General features: G+C 39.9%; 1 protein-coding gene across 2 annotated transcripts in view; it reads left to right on the forward strand.

The window, feature by feature from the left end:
• Positions 1-17,208, forward strand: part of LOC143021315 (uncharacterized) — a 32,119-nt gene extending 14,911 nt beyond the window's left edge. Inside the window, exons 2-4 of one of the 2 annotated variants that reach the window (XM_076178724.1) lie at positions 11,984-12,450; positions 13,274-13,495; positions 15,444-17,208. In XM_076178724.1, coding sequence (XP_076034839.1) covers positions 11,984-12,450; positions 13,274-13,495; positions 15,444-15,620 — 866 coding nt within the window. In that variant the 3' untranslated portion in view covers positions 15,621-17,208. The remainder of the gene's footprint in view (positions 1-11,983; positions 12,451-13,273; positions 13,496-15,443) is intronic. The other variant, XM_076178725.1, reaches the window with a different exon arrangement.
• The last annotated feature ends 251 nt before the right edge of the window (positions 17,209-17,459 follow it).

Below are 17,459 nucleotides of genomic sequence, written 5' to 3' on the forward strand. Positions count from 1 at the left end.
CAACAGACATTCCTCTCTTTTGTAATGCCCCTTTTACCCCATCCATCCATCTCATCCTAGGACGCCCCTTCATATTCACTTCTTCCATCTCTACCTTCCACACCTCTTTTACTAATCTTTCTTCACTCATTCTTTCCATGTGTCCAAACCATCCTATACTCTTTCATCAACCCTATCTCCCAATGAGCAGATTTTCTTGTATACAAGTAGTATTGAAGTCGACAGCATTCTGGTAGTTAATAATATTTTTATTAGTATTTTCTAGGTTTCTGGTAAGGATCTGGTCATTCAGGGGGTGAGCAAAGACGATGTTTTTGGTGAACTCGTCTCTGCTCACCCCCTGAATGACAAGATCCTTGCTAGAAACCTAGAAAATAATAATAAAAATAATTATTAACTGCCAGAATGCTGTCGTCTTCAATACTACTTGTTTATATATACATACAGTATATACATATATATATATATACATATACATATATATATACATATATACATATATATATATACATACATATATTATATACATATATATACATATATACATACATATATATATACATATATACATATTTATATACATATATACATATACATATATACATACATATACATACATACATATATACATACATATATATACATACATACATATATACATACATATATACATACATATATACATACATATATATACATACATATATACATACATATATATACATACATATATACATATATACATACATAAATATATATACATATATACATACATGTATATATATATATATATATATACATACATGTAGCATGTATATATATATATATATATATATATATATGTGTGTGTGTGTGTGTGTGTGTGTGTGTGTGTGTGTGTGTGTGTGTGTGTGTGTGTGTGTGTGTGTGTGTGTGTGTGTGTGTGTGTGTGTGTGTGTGTGTGTGTGTGTGTGCGTGTGTGTGTGTGTGTGCTATGATGACTGCCAAAATTAGATCTGTCTCGGTTGAAGCCACCTTGGCCCCAGTTACTCAGAGATGCAGGGCAAGTGGCAGTCACCGGAGAATGACCCTGATTCATCTGGACATACCCCGCAGATGTGAATTATTTCCTTCAGCTAAATAAAATCGCCTGACGATCAAACCTTCAACAAAAAAGTGGAATGAATCAAACAACCACGGCAAAACATCGTAAAAAGGATAAATAGAAAGAAAAAAAAATCAGAGAAAATTAAATAAATCATGGCGTCACCCGTCGCGCCCAGGGAAGGGACCTGATGGGAAAGAATTGTTATCTTTTTTAGGAGAAGCCACGTATGATCATGTGAACATCCATAAGCCTCAATGAACACGATACTTTTCGTTTTTGGGTCGTTAATTATTTCGGTTTTCTTCAGAACGACTCTTACTGCAACAAATGCCACTTACCATCGCTGGGTTTAGCAGTGTGTTTGCATGTCAGCTGCTAATAGTAGACTGTTCTTGGCTTGATTTCATTCATCGATTCATCTATTTAAATTATTTATATAGTCATCTATTCAATACTTATTTTCCTACCCACCTCTTTATTTTTGTTTATTAATTTATCTATTCATTTAGTAAATATGCCTGAAGCCTTCTCAAACAAGTCGAACCACGTGTATATATATATATGTAGAGTATATATATATATATATATATATATATATATATACATATATATATACACATACCATCAGGCCTAGAAACCCACCTCCCCCATTTAAAATTTAAATTTCATCCGAGGGAAACCAGAAAAAAAAACAGTATATATTTAGCCACATGACCCAGCCTGAACCCAGTCAGCTCGATCGACGACTATCGACAGACACTATTAAATTCCGGAATCAAATCTATAACTCTGCCAGAACTCCATCCAGCCCCCACCCACCTCCTCTCCATGACGTCACATACCCAGAGGCACTGCGATTGGACACAAAACTAGCGAGAACCAATCAAAACTGCCCATTGGCATACGTCATCGTGGGTGGGATGAAGGTGGGAGTGGGGGTGAGGGTGGGGGGTTAGTAATTAATTTTATTTCACTGTTGGCAGTTCCATAAACCGTATGCCAATCACAGTAACATTTCAATTCGCGTCTTACGACTCCAGTCGTTTATGCTAGCTGCCGCCATGCGATTTCATTCAAGTAAACCAGTTCAACCTTCGCCTGGCGTTAGACAGAATTACAGGACCTAATACCGTCAATACCATGTGGCAGCACGTTTTATTTTATTCTGGCCGTCGTCTATTTCATTAATCCCCGTGGAATAGGTTAGACCACCGTTTCCCAACCCTGGCGTCGCTAAGCGTTTTTCCTGGGGTCGCCAAGACATCTTGTATGCTAATTTATTTGTTGCAAAATTAGATTAATTCAATACAATAACCATAATGATGTTAACTTTGTCTTTTATAACCTCACATTACCTTTCTCACACGTATATTATACTTATTTACCTTTTACAGTCAACACCTAGTCATGTATATTATTAACATACACAAATAGATTAGAGGTCGCGTCCATATCATGAGGATCATGTTAGGGGGTCGCCTGAAAAAAGGTCGGGAAACACTGGGTTAGATCCATCTCGATTTATATACTCCTTCCGTCCCTGCCACTGTCACGTTTCATTTACAAATATGCTGTCCATTTCATGAGAAAAGGTTTAAAATTACTTCAACACCACCACGCGTCAAACTTGGTCACAGATTTACTGTTTTTTTGTTTACTTTATATTTGTTCTGCCTATCGTCAGGCGATTTAATTTAGCTGAGAGAGAAACCCCTGCACTCAGCGAAAGCGTTAATATTTATATGAAAACAACTTGGCCACCAAGAAATGGTCACTCGCAATGACCAGTGGCAACCGATGATATTTTCAGTGTTTTTGGTTTCAATGCCTTAATCCGGCTCCGCGACGGGGGAAAGAGCCAGTTATTAACGGGGAAGTTGGGGGATGTGGGGGCGGAGGGCAAGAGCTTACTACTAGCGGACGGGGGTGGGGGGGGAGTGGTGGTGAAAAGGCAAAGAACAATTGCACCATTGCATCCCTCCAACGTAGGTATTTGTTTACATTGCGTCTTTAGCAGATGCGCTCGGGCGGCCATAACTCTTGCGTTTGTCTTGAATGGAGTTTGTATAGAAGAAAAGTCTCTTTATGTATGTATGTACATGCTATACACTTCATGCTCTGTTATGCCCAGCGGTTTCAAGTTTTAACTCCAACTAACTTCGTTTTTTCGTCTTGGTAATCAGTAATTTTTCTTGTGAATACTGAATGGGACCTAATCACTCGGTTGCCAGCTGTCGCCATACAAGTGATGTTATTGAAACGAGTTTTGGTAGTTATTAAAATCTAAAAAAAAATACTGCATCATATTTAGTGGAACGAACATTTCACACTTTCTAAAAAAAATAATGCCTCACAGAACATGACTGATAAGAGTTTACTCACAACTGATATAAAAGAAATACCCAAACCCATTAGCAACCGAGCCACAACAATGAATATTGAAATAAGTTATCTGGCGTTAATAGGTATCTCAAGCGAGTGAATCCCATCGACAAAGCTCACCTGTCCATTCATAATGTTCAACATTGTTGACTTCGTTGAAGTGGCGGCAATGTTCCCAGGGCCATCGCCATGGTATACAACTCTCTACCCCCCACCCTTCTCCCATATCAATAAATTTTAATAAAGAAATTACACGAGATTACACTCGATATTAATAATAATAAAAAAACACTCCAACATTTTTGACAACGCGGTCTTCTTCCATACCCACTGTTCCCTTCGTTAATAAGATATTCTTTAATTGCACCAAGATATTTTCTCTAAAATATCCAGACCTATGCAGCTGTCTAGCTGACCTTGACAGCAGTACCGGCCCTGAATACTACATACTAGTTCCTAACTACAAAACACACTGCTTCTCCTTTTAACTTATACGACACTTATGGGTCGTTTCGTGTATACAGATTGGGTTTTCGTGGGGAATGTGGCTAACAATTTTCTCACCCACCCTACCCGTGTTAACACGGCCAATTTAATAACCAGTTCTCACTTGCATATTCAAAGTAAAGTAATTTGAATTTCTGGTGACTAAACAGGTTGTTGGTAATTAATCCTGTCACGTTTATAATGAGAGGGGTAGGTAAGCATATAGTTTTTCCATACGAGACTCCAGAAGTGCTCAAAACATTCATTTCCCGCCAATATTTATGTTCATTTCTAAACAAAAAACGGAAATCACGTCGGATTATTTGATTGCTTATACATCTACACTGCTATCATAGTCCAACCAAATACTTAGCAACAGCACTGATATGCCCAATTGTAAGGCTGCCCATGCTGACAGTCAGCGCGGTTGGCAGGAGCAGCACGGTTCCCATGAGCTGTCAGCGGCGATAATGTCAGGACACCTGACGCTGCGCTGAGCAAATCGGGTAAATGAAAGCCTTCGCGCCAGCGTCGATCCCACGGAACGCACGAGCCAAACCGACACCAAATCGAGTTCCATTTGTGTTCGTTACTAAATAAAAAAAATGAAACACGTCGGATTATTTGATTGCTTAATACATTTGCATTGCTATTATAGCAAGACGGAAATAAATAAAGGTAAATTACATGAATAACACTTACTTGTTTATCCAACGGTGATTCATAGGCTGGAACCGTAGTTTCTTCACCAACACGGACCAAACTTCTGGATGATCTTGTTTCTTCAAAATTTAGGAAACAAATTGTATTGATATACCAATAAATTCTTTTATACACTATACTTTGCCGATATAATAACGCACAAGTGTAATCAAAATACCCATACTTCGTACTAAAGTTTCTTGATTGTAACAAACTTGTCCCGTACACCTTCTACGTCACTTGAATGACAGATATCTAATATTTTACTATTTACATCAGTGAGTTCTGCCAGATGTACAATGTTTCCATATACTAACAAGTTATCGAATAACATTATAACATTTTTTTTCGTATAGGTAAGATATAATGTAAAATTGAAAAATAATGGTGACTACCATTTTGTCGTAGACTCTAGATTTACATTACAGTCTGCCATATCCCTAGTGTTTTTTAAGGTTATTTTCACACATTTTTATTCACATTATATGGCGTGCGGAGGATAAGATGAACATGATAATATTAATCGTTCACCTTTTTTTCACAAATTATATGAATATTCCAACAAAATACACGCACACACAGACGACTGATTTTTGGATCCTATAACGATGCATCAGTAAATCGTGTATGTATACTTTGACATGAACAGATAAATGCTAGTCTGGGTTTCTGATTTCGTATTCATGTAATTATTATTCTAGCCATTCCTAGTCTACTCTAATCTAGCTTTAATGATACCCCAGCAGACTAGAAACATCTGATGCTGGCCACAATAATATATGAAAAGACAACCACATCCTCATAATTTTGAAATCAATCTTTAACACTGAGCAATGGAGATTTCCCTCGAATAGACTCGTCTGCTGTGATTCAGTACAAAAAAAAAATGTTCAGAAGCACTCTTCAGCATCTACTGTAAATCTGAACAAGAACAAATTAATAAGACAAATTCATCTATTCACAATTGTATATCATTCTGGAAATTATCGGCATGGGGCAGAAACCTGCCAGTGGTGACCCAAAGGACTGGAGAGGAAGGACGAATGTACTATATTGTCACGGCAGTTGTCTTCGTCGCCTAATGAATTCTGCCACAGTGTGATATGACCGTTAGAAATATCGCGTAGCAAAGCGCTCTTCACGTTATCTTTGGAAGACAAAGGCGTTATTTTATCAGTGTGTTTCAGTGGGAAAATTATCAACGTGTCACGTTAGGATGCGTTACAGAAATGTATTTTTTTCTATTGCGTCTCAAAGCGTGATTTTTGCAACATTTGCTAAACGCCTACACAAGGGGACCAAGAGTGAACAAGTTGCCAAACATTGAATTGAATTGTTTTTATTCCCTTTTTCTTCTACCGCATTACAATATGTTTTTGATATTCTAATTCCCGTGTAAATACTTATAGAAATGTAAAGTATGTACTGTTCCGACTGACAGTTTAATTTGAACGAAGGTTAAATAATTACTTTTAATAATAACTGGTAACTCCCACGCCGGGTATCCTGAGCGTGCTTACAGTCTAGATGTTTCGTAGGTCAGTGTCATAATTTTTGACGGTGACAGACTTATATAAGAAATAGATATCAGAACAGGATGAAATGAGGTCAAGAGTACAAAATACAAAAATCGAACCTTAAAAGTTTACTGTGGACAAGCAACACCAAGAAGCATGTATACGATGGGTCAACCCAAACACGAATAAAAAACCCCTTTACTTTTCTGTCTTGAAGGTCTTACTAATCAATGTCAGAAATCTACGTTTCATTCTACTCTAAAGGCTAAGGCGGAGCGGAGGGACTACCCACACACACACATACAATTCATTTTAAGGTAATAATAATAAATTGCCGCGAGGAATTAAGGCAATTTTTTTTAAATTAAGCAGCCGTCCAAGCCGTACCCAAACCGGGGATTACATTTGTGTGTGTTTGCATTATTGTCATTATCATTGTTTCAATATTATTATTATTATTATCATTCTGATAACTAACAATATTATCATGATCACAATCGTTATTTGTTACTACTATTTCTACCATGCATCGGTGTTCAACTTTCATTGTAGTCAACTTATTCAACTTTTGGAGGTTAGTGGGTCAGGCCTAGCAGGATCACCACAAATGCACAAGTCATGTGACAAACTTTACATTTTTATTCTGGTGTGAAATTAAAATCTATTCCGTTTAGGTGGCACTAACATTTGACATTAACATTTGACGGTTCCATTTGGCTTCGATATATTTAACGTTTTTTTTTTTTTTTTTTTAGTTCTGACGCTAGCCAATTCTATTCGGTTACACGTGACCCCTGTTTGTGATCAAGGAGTCCACGAACACGACCATATACTTAGCAACAGCACTGTTATGCCCAGTTGTAAGGCTGCCCATGCTGACGGTCAGCGCTGTCGGCGGGAGCAGCATGGTTCCCACGCCCTGTCAGCGGCGATAACGTCAGGACACCTGACGCTGCGCTGAGCAAATCGGGCAGACCAAAGCCAGCGTCGAATTCCAGTGTATTGTATTGTATTGTATTGTATTGTATTGTATTGTATTGTATTGCAGCGGGATATTGTCAACTTGGGTAGGAACGATAACGAATAATAATGATAATAGCGATGGCTTGTATTGTACTGAATAGGTGATAATAGTGATGGATTGTATTGTACTGAATTGCATTGTATTGTATCGTATTTTGTCGCTATTATAACCAACATTTCTATTCCTGGATACAATATCATACTGTAAAGCTGGGGTCATGGACTTGGTAAAGGAGATTTTTAAGGGAGCGAAGGAGGAGGGAGGCGGAATACAAGAAGTCTTTTTGATTATATAAAATCCGTGCAGTCCTAATTCTTGGACATACTTCTCTCTCCTCTCTCTCTCTCTTTCCCTCACACACACACACACACACACACACACACCTCTCATGGCGCGCTGTGGTTAGAGCTTTTGGCCTGCCATTACGGAGGTCCGGGTTCGATCCTCGCCCGGGGCTGAAATAATATCAGTATCGCAGCGCTGAGGGGTGTTACTCCAACTCTCGTGGGCGGGGAGTTGGGTGTGTGTGTGTGTGTGCAAGGTCATAGCATTACCCATAGATCGGACCTACGAGCTCTGAGCTCTCTTTCAGGATGTGGAAATAGCTGTCGATCACGAGTCCAACACGTGATCCAAAGACCAAGTGAATACAAGTGAATACACGCGCGCGCGCGCTTTCTCATCTCATGAAAAGATTTCCACAATGCCTTCATCTTGCACAGTCTGCCCATGCCAGAAGACTACTGTATTTCATACTACACACACCAACAGGACCGTTTAGGAAAACGATTTGGAGAGATGTTAGCGGAATCGGACAAAGTTAGGCGAGGTTAGGCTAGGTTTACCTTGTGTTAGATTTGACCACAGACGGTGATCATGTTTTGAATATAATTTCCATCCGTTTCTTCTTCTAATGCCATTCACAGGAAAGAAGCCAAGAGGCCTGTCCTCCTAATATAAGCGCTAGTTATCGTGCATTTTGGATTTTGGGCTCCAAATTTAACGAAACCTAAAAAGAAAAAAAATATGGCAAAGAGAACAAAGAGAAAATAATGTCCGATGTTGTAACAGAAATTATCGTACATACAATATATGTATATATATATATGTATATGTATATATATATATATATATTTTTTTTTTTTTTTTGGGGGGGGGGGTAACCCTACTGGAACGGTATCCTGATCCTTTCATCCTCAGGATATGTTGACTCAATAGTATTGTTCTTTGAAACCATCCGTATATCACCAATGTCACTGTTCACTATGATTTATTGTCTCTTCGGCTTGGTGGTCGCCTTAACAATGCAATGAAACCACGTGGAGGCACTCAATTTGCAACAGTGTTTCGAAATGTCTTGACACCTTAATAATGTGATATTTGGACGATCAAAGTTGATGGCAAAGACAATGATAATTTATATATATATATATATATACTGTATATATATATATATATATATATATATATATATATATATATATATATATATATATATATATATATATATATATATATATATATATATATATATACTGGTTGTTTTTTTTTTACAAATGTCTTCACCCGGTAATGAAGGAATGTTACCCCCCTCTACCCACCTTGACTGTCAAAGGGGGGGAGGTGTTTACTACGGATATGAATAAAATTGTCTAGCGCCGCAGACAAAGATGAATAAAATCACCCGGCGGCAGCCAAAATAAATGGAGTAAAGTGCCCACCACCGCGGGAGAAGTTTCATCCAAGACTACACACACTTGGCACTCAAGACTGTAGACATGAAAGGATGTGCCTGCGTGGACTTAAACGGTGCCGACCCCTGACCTCGCTCGACCTGACGGGGTTGACCGAAGTTCCTGGAAAGTCGGCCTGAAACCCGAGAAACACCGATGACGATCCCGCATGTGTCTGTGTGTGTGTGTTTGTGTATGTATGTGTGTGTGTGTGTGTGTATGTATGTATGTGTGTGTGTGTGTGTGTGCGTGTGTGTTTTCCTAGTTGTATCTTACGGGAAGGGGAGTTATGCTCGTGGTGTCCCGTCTTTGTGTCTCGCAGTGTCTAGTTTGATCTTAAATCCGCCTGTAGTTTTTGTACACACTATTGTTTTGTCTAGTTTGTTCCAGACATCCACCACTCTGTGTGGAAAACTTTTTTTCAGGTCTCCTCTATAACTGTCCTTTTTGAGTTTCTTTTCACGTCCCCTTGCATTTCTCTCATCCCAATTTAGTAAGTCCTCTCTACCAAGGACTTCCGTGCCTTTCATGATTCTGTAGATGGTCAGCAGGTCACCTCTTTCTTTTCTTTGTGTATGTATGTGTGTGTGTGTGCGTGTGTACGTTTAACAACTGTTTGTGTGTCTGTATCCCACTACCTGTGTAGAGCCAGCCATTCATGGACACCGTGAGAGAGATCCCCTTCCACTGCTGCCGTAAGCTGGCATTCTACAGTGCCACGCTGCGGTGCAATTCTGCAGTGCCTGATCTGTACAGTGGGCCGGCAGACGCGTGCTTGCTAAGCACACATTCCTGCTGACCCCGGTCCGTGTTCCACCACACGCGCACTTCTCATCGGAGCGAAATGAAATACTCACATCCCATAGTACGTCTGTTGGACTCCCCCTCCCTTTCACTTGCCCCTCTCCTCTCCCCTCCCCTCCCCACCCCTCTTCTCCCCTCCCCTCCCCTGCCCCTCCTCTCCCCCCACCCCTCTTCTCCCCTCCCCTCCCCTGCCCCTCCTCTCCCCTCCCCTCCCCATCCCCTCCTCTCCCCTCCCCCACCCCTCCTCTTCCCTCCCCACCCCTCCTCTCCCCTCCCCCACCCCTCTTCTCCCCTCCCCTCCCCCACCCGTCCTCCCTCTCTCCTCCCCACTCCTCCTCTCCCCTCCCCACTCCCAACCCTCCTCTCCCCTCCCCCACACCACCTCTCCCCTCCCCTACCCCTCCTCTTCCCTCCCTCTCCTCTCCCCTCCCCCTACCCCTCCTCTCCCCTCCCCCTACCCTTCCTTTCCCCTCTTCTCTCCACCTCCTCCCACTTCCCCTTCTCTCTCCTCTCCTCCCCATCGACTCCTCCTCTTTCTCCACCCAGCCTCCAGCCTTTCCATTTTACTTACACTCCTACTCCCCTCCCCGTCACCATCTACCCTTTCCCCACCCCCTCTCCCTCCACCTCCACTCTATATCCTCCCCTCCCCTCCTCTCCTACTTCCCCTTCATCTCTTATTTTCGCTTCCCTCGCCCCAAACTCTTCCCTTTCCTTCTTCCACTTCCCTTCCCATTCTCCCCTCCTCCATCCTCTTCCTGTCGTCCCTCATTCCCCGCCTCTTAGATATATATCTATGTATTTTTTCGAAGTAATTTCCAGTTACTTGGGTACTTCTGATTAGGTTATTAATAGAGACCGGGTTTCTAGTCCTAAAAAAGTGGTCAAAATAGCGCAAAAAATATGGTCAAAATAGGACTAAAAAAGTTGATATTGCAGGTATCATAGCAAAATAGTTTTTATTTCTAGCAAAATAGTTCTTATTTGTAGCAAAATTGCACGTAAAACTTTGCTATTTTTGTCTAAAATTCAGCACTTTTTTTTTCATGTGTAGGTAGCTATAAAAACTGAAAGTTATCATTTTAATCGGAAACCATATAGTTAAAAAACTATAGAATAGATAACAAAACAAAGTAATACTTAATAATTAAACATTGTTGCAAGAAATAATTAACATTTTATTTATATTTTCCGTTGTAAGCGACAATCTTCTATCTGAAAGAATCATTTTCATTTTTGAAAATGTCCGCTCAACTTCTACTAAAGTGACAGGAGCATACTTAAAGTATTTTTCTGATACGCACTCCATCGGATTGCTTCACTTTTGGCATTTTATAGCAGGTTCAAGCACTTGTGTAACTGGTAATGGCATGACCACAATAACAATGACTTGCACAATTCACGTGGAATGCAGATTAGGTACACACGTGACACATATTTATACATTGCTACAATGTATTATAATACATTACTATTATATGTAAACATAACCCATTTTTAATTTTTGTTGCTTATAATTTCATTAATTTGACAAAAAACCCACTTTTATCTTTTAATTATATTTCAAAAATTTCCTCAATTATATTTCTTACGTTTTCTTTAATAGGAAATTTAAAGAAAGTTGAAGTATGGCAAACTTAGTTATATCAATTATTTATTCAGCGTTACTTGATAATTAAATTATTATATGTTTAATGGTACAGATACGTACTACTTCTTTGTGCAGGTTTTATAGTCATTTATTGCATAATGACTACTTTTTGCCTTTGTGTCTGGTCAAAATAGCGTATATAGTAAAGTAGCATTTTTTGCAATAAATGCAAATTTTTATTTGCATTTATAGTCGTAATAGCAAAAATAGAATAAATGCTAGAAATCCGGGCTCTAGTTATTAATTACTCCTCTCAGTCTCATGCGCAGTCCTTTGCCTCTTTAAGAGACTATGAAGCCGTTTCCTATAACCAGCTGGGAGCATCCCGTAAGCCGTGACACACATTATGCATTTGGTTTTGTCTAACACCAGAAAATTTCAATTCGTTGAAGGACAAACACGACTCCCTTGACACTGAGTGACCTGGTGACTGCCATTCGCCCTGGCTGTCCAAACACACCAGGCAAGTGTGTTCGACTCCCCTCGAGTCCTTGAAACTGCTGTGCGCGGGGTCCTGACCTCGACTGAGTGAAACGGCGAGGTCTTTGTAAGAACAAAAGAACAATGGCGCTAAGGTCTGTCTTCTCCCTCCTGCAGGCCTCTGGTGCGACGAGAGGACGCAGCACCCGTCAGCCTCCTTCCAGATAACACTTGACGAGTCTCTCCTCGCACTCCGCCACGCTGTCGCCGTCCTCTGGGCCTGGAAGGTCCCTGACGGAGGCGACAACGAACCGCAGCTCCTCCGCCTGCGGGAGATGTCGGGGTCGCATGACCGCAGGGGGGACGCCGGGAGGGGGGTCGGCGACCCCCGGAGACGAGGCTGGACGGTGAGCCACAACGTGACCCGGCTGTCGGAGGGCTGGGTCCACTTCGACGTGAGTCAGGCACTTCGGAAGTGGAAGCACAGCCTGAGGGAGGCGCCGAGCTACCGACGAAGTAAGACCCTCGAGCTGGAGGTCACGTGCCCGACGTGCACCTCTCCGCGCCACGCCTTCCCGATCGACCCGCAGAAGCGCCACCGGCCCTTCCTGGTGGTCGAGGGCGTCGAGGCCACGGACATGCAGGTACGTATCGTCAGGAGAAGACCTTTTCCCCACGGGGGAAGGGTCCTGTGGGGAGGGGGAAGGAGGGTTCTTCGGGGGTTCCTGGAGATGAGGGAGCCGGGGGCGGGGGGGGGGGGGGGTTGCCTGTGAGACATACGTGCACATAACATAACAAGTCAAATTTAGTGACCGAAATCGGTTCGCCTCCCCTGCCTTGCAACCACCTTTGAATTTCACAAACGCCTACATGGATAAACAAATAAATATATATATATATATATATATATATATATAATATATATATATATATATATATATATATATATATAAATATATATATATATAGATAGATAGATAGATAGATAGATAAGTGAATGCATAGATACATTGATAAATACATAAATAGGTAAATAGCTAAATATATTAATAAATAAATAGATATATAAATAGATGCGTAAACAAATGTATAGATAGGTAAATAAATGAATAAGTAGATAAATAAATTAGTAATTGAATAAACAAATAGACAAATAAAAAAACAAATAAATAGATACATGAACAGTCTAATACTACCGCCATCTTTTAGCGACAAAACGCAACTCCGGAAGTCGAACCGAAAAAAAAAAAAAAAAAAAAAATCTCCACTATACGCACTCGATCTTAAAGACAAGATCTCGACACTTTGAGGTCGACGGACAAGATCTCGACCCTTGGAGGTCGACGGTCGAGTCACAGATGTTTTTTGGAAGGGGTAATCGCCAAGGTCGACCTCGGAAGCAAGTCCCTCCCCGCCCAAGCAGACCGAAGCGTCAGTTTCAAGGTCCCAACTCTGTTTCCCCTCCAGCAGCGCCTTCGTCGGTCAACTGGAAGCTCCGGGGGCGGTTCGTCCTCGACGCCCTCGTGTTCCTCGTCCTCCGAGTGCTGCCTCAAGCCGCTCCACATCAACTTCAAGGACTTGGGCTGGGACAGATACGTCGTGTATCCGAAGAGCTACAGCGCCTCCTACTGTAGCGGCGACTGCCTCGGAGGGCTCCCGAAGTCTAATAACTACTCCTCCTTGATTAGGGTGAGTCTCTCTCTCTCTTTCTCTCTCTCTCTCTCTCTCTCTCTCTCTCTCTCTCTCTCTCTCTCTCTCTCTCTCTCTCTCTCTCTCTCTCTCTCTCTCTCTCTCTCTCTCTCTCTCTCTCTCTCTCTCTCTCTCTCTCTCGCCACAGAGATCCTAGAAACGGCACTCTAGCATTGTGCCAATAGAGAAATCATGCATTATTAGGCCAGATCACACCAAGTAACCTGCCTTATCCCTGAACGTGTGTGTGTGTGTGTGTGTGTGTGTGTGTGTGTGTGTGTGTGTATGTGTGTGCGTGTGTGTGTGTGTATTCACTTGGTCTTTGAATCACGTGTTGGACTCGTGATCGACAGCTATTTCCCTCCTGGAAGAGAGCTCAGAGCTCGTAGGTCCGATCTATGGGTAATGCTATGACCTTGCACACCCCCCCCCAACTCCCCGCCCACGAGAGTTGGAGTAACACCCCTCAGCGCTGCGATACTGATATTATTTCAGCCCCGGGCGAGAGTCGAACCCGGACCTCCGTAGTGGCAGGCCAGAGCTCTAACCACAGCGCCATGAGAGGTGTGTGCGCCATGAGAGATGTGTGTGTGTGTGTGTGTGTGTGTGTGTGTGTGTGTGTGTGTGTGTGTGTGTGTGTGTGTGTGTGTGTGTGTGTGTGTGTGTGTGTGTGTGTGTGTGTGTGTGTGTGTGTGTGTGTGTGTGTGTGTGTGTGTGTGTGTGTGTGTGTGTGGTCTAACCTCACCCAGCTCTTCCCTTATACGAATAAAATCCTTTGTAATAAACAAGAAGAAAATCAACAATGCATACCACTCTCTAGTTTCATATATCCTTTGATTATGTATCTATGTATGTTTTTTGTATATATTGATGCATAAATATGCTTATGCGCGAAGGGTGGGTGCATAGGTGTGATCGGGCAAGGTAATTTGTTATATTTAAATATTTTTATATATTTATACAAATATTTTCATAAAGATGTGTACACACACACACGCATGCATGCATACATACATGCATACACACCCACACACACGCGCATACATACACACGCACGCACACACACATGTATACATACATACACACGCGCGTACACACACACACACACACACACACACACACACACACACGCACACACACACACATTTATATGTATATATATATGTGTATATGTGTATATATATACACACACCCACACACATATATATATATATATATATATATATATTTATATGTATATATATGTGTGTATATGTGTATATATATACACACATATATACATATATATATATATATATATATTTATATGTATATATATGTGGATATGTGTATGTATATATATATATATATATATGTATATGTATATATATATATAATATATATATATATATATATATGTGTGTGTGTGTGTGTGTGTGTGTGTATATATATATATATTTATATATATACATATATATACATATATAATATATATATATACATATATGATATATATATAATGTATATGGCCACCCAAACACACAAGACAAATGTCACGACCTCGGGGGAGGGGGCCTACTTATTGTTATTATTATCATTATCATTATTATTATTATTATTATTATTGTTATCATTATTATTATTATTATTATTATTATTATTATTTTATTATCATTATTAATATTATTATTTTATTATCATTATTATTATTATTATTATTATTATTATTATTATTTTATTATCAGTATTATTATTATTATTATTATTATTATTATTATTATTATTATTATTATTATTATTATTATTATTATTATCATTATTATTATTACTATCATTATTACAACTACTATTATTGTTGTTATTATTACTACCACTACTATTATTAGTATTGTTATTCTATTATTATTATTTTCTTTGTTTATTCATAAAACATTATTATTTTTATTTATTCATTTATTTTTATTAACAGACGATTCTGAGAGCGGAAAACTCTCCCTTCAATGCCAGCATGCGAGCCGCCCTCACTCCGTGCTGCGCCCCGACCCGGTTCGAGCCTCTGCAAGTCCTACTAATGTCCTCCGACAACAGCGTCCAGGACACCATACTGCCGAACATGGTCGTGAAAGACTGCCAGTGCTCCTTCTAGCGCCGACCGGGAGTGTGATCGATGGTGGAGGCGCCTCTGCGTTGCAGTACGGGTTTGTGATAGACTGTGGATGCACCTACTCACACTCACACCTCCGGATGTCTGGGAACGCTTTGCAAAGCTAGTGCGCTTTCGTTTCACCAATGGAGACTAGTGTAGTGTTATTAGTATCACTGTCATAATTATTATTATTGGAATTGTTGTTATCGTTAACATCATTATTAGCTTTATTACTATCATTGTTGTTATTGCTGTAATGTTATTATTATTATTATTATTATTATTATTATTATCATTATTAATATCATTATTATTACTACTATTATTATCATTAGTATTACTATTATTATCATTATCATTATTATGATCATTATCACCTCCATCGTTATCATTATTATGACTATCGTTATTCCTATGACAATAGTCGTGACAATGTATCTATAAGATTGCATTTGACCAAACTCATTATTTCCTGTTTCAAGATATAAAAAGACTGAGCTGTGGAAAATTCCACAAAGAAATACTGTCTCCCGGGTCTCCTCATGTGAAACGAATTCGCAATAGTTAGGAAGATGGCACCCAGGGTGCAGACCAAAAGTATTTTTTTTTTTTAATGAAAACACGACGAATGTGTGATGTACTTTTAGCTGCGTTATTTGCCTGGCTAAGCAGCTTGTGATAAAATGGCATCGAGCAGCGGGAGAGACACCAAAATAGTTCTATTTTTAAGTTCCCTTTAAGAGACAGAAGCGCATCACCCGTTCATGTGAAGGATGCACAAGCCTCGCAATAAACTTTTTTGCAGACATGACCTCAACCCCGCCGTCGAACAAAAACTCGTCCGAGAATCAGCGTCGCTCCGCCACAGAAAACGGAATCGACCGACGACATGACGTCATTTTCGGCCGGCGTCACCTCACCACAGAAAATGGGAACGATGTATGATGTCATCGCGCAGCGCGGGTTTTTCAAATATATTTTATTATGAAATGTCACAGAGAAACCGTATCACCCTCAAGTCATGCTGTGTCCATCGGTGAGTGGACCTTAATGTGAATGAGAAAATCAATGTCGATATAAGAACAACTCAAGACACTTTCTGGCGAGAATATGTTACTGCGCATGCGTTGGCTGTTGATGCATTGTGAATCCGCCTTAGTCACCCATGCGTCATTATTTGGAGTGCATGTGAACTCTTCATTAGTGTTTCATGATCATCCTTTTATATTTTCCATCGACATAGAGTTACCGTAATATATCAAAACTATTTACAACACTATACACAGTAATTCATTAGCTGTTGAACTATGGTTTTATGTATTACTATTCCCAAATAGTACATATTCTTTCAGTGGTAACTTATTAGTTTTTATTAGAATTTTCTACATTTACTGACGAATCGAACGACCCTCCGTTGTATCTAGAATGTTCTTATATCGATGTTGAAGAAAAGTATGTGTGTGTATCTGCGCGTGTATCTGTGTGTGTGTGTGCCTGTGTATGTCTGTGTGTATGCAATTACTCCACGAACTCCCGCTGTTTACTGCCAACCATAACCCATTATATCAGCATACCAATGTTATATGTATTCTTTGACTTAAGTATTTTTTCTAAAAAATAAAAATAAAGAATTATATATCAAACCTTATGTGAAATATCAATGTTTCCTGAACACGCCATTCCCTACATCAGCTCCTTTCCTCCGAGAATGCTCAAATTTGGAGCAAAACTAAATATGTCTGAATTCAACTACTGCAATAAAGTTGAATATTATCATCATTCGTACATTTCTGCATATTCCTCTGAGAGAAATTGGTAGACAAACACAAACAATGAGAG

This window comes from Oratosquilla oratoria, chromosome 41, assembly GCF_046742065.1.
Source record: "Oratosquilla oratoria isolate Oo_2021 chromosome 41, ASM4674206v1, whole genome shotgun sequence".
Lineage (NCBI taxonomy): Eukaryota > Metazoa > Arthropoda > Malacostraca > Stomatopoda > Squillidae > Oratosquilla > Oratosquilla oratoria.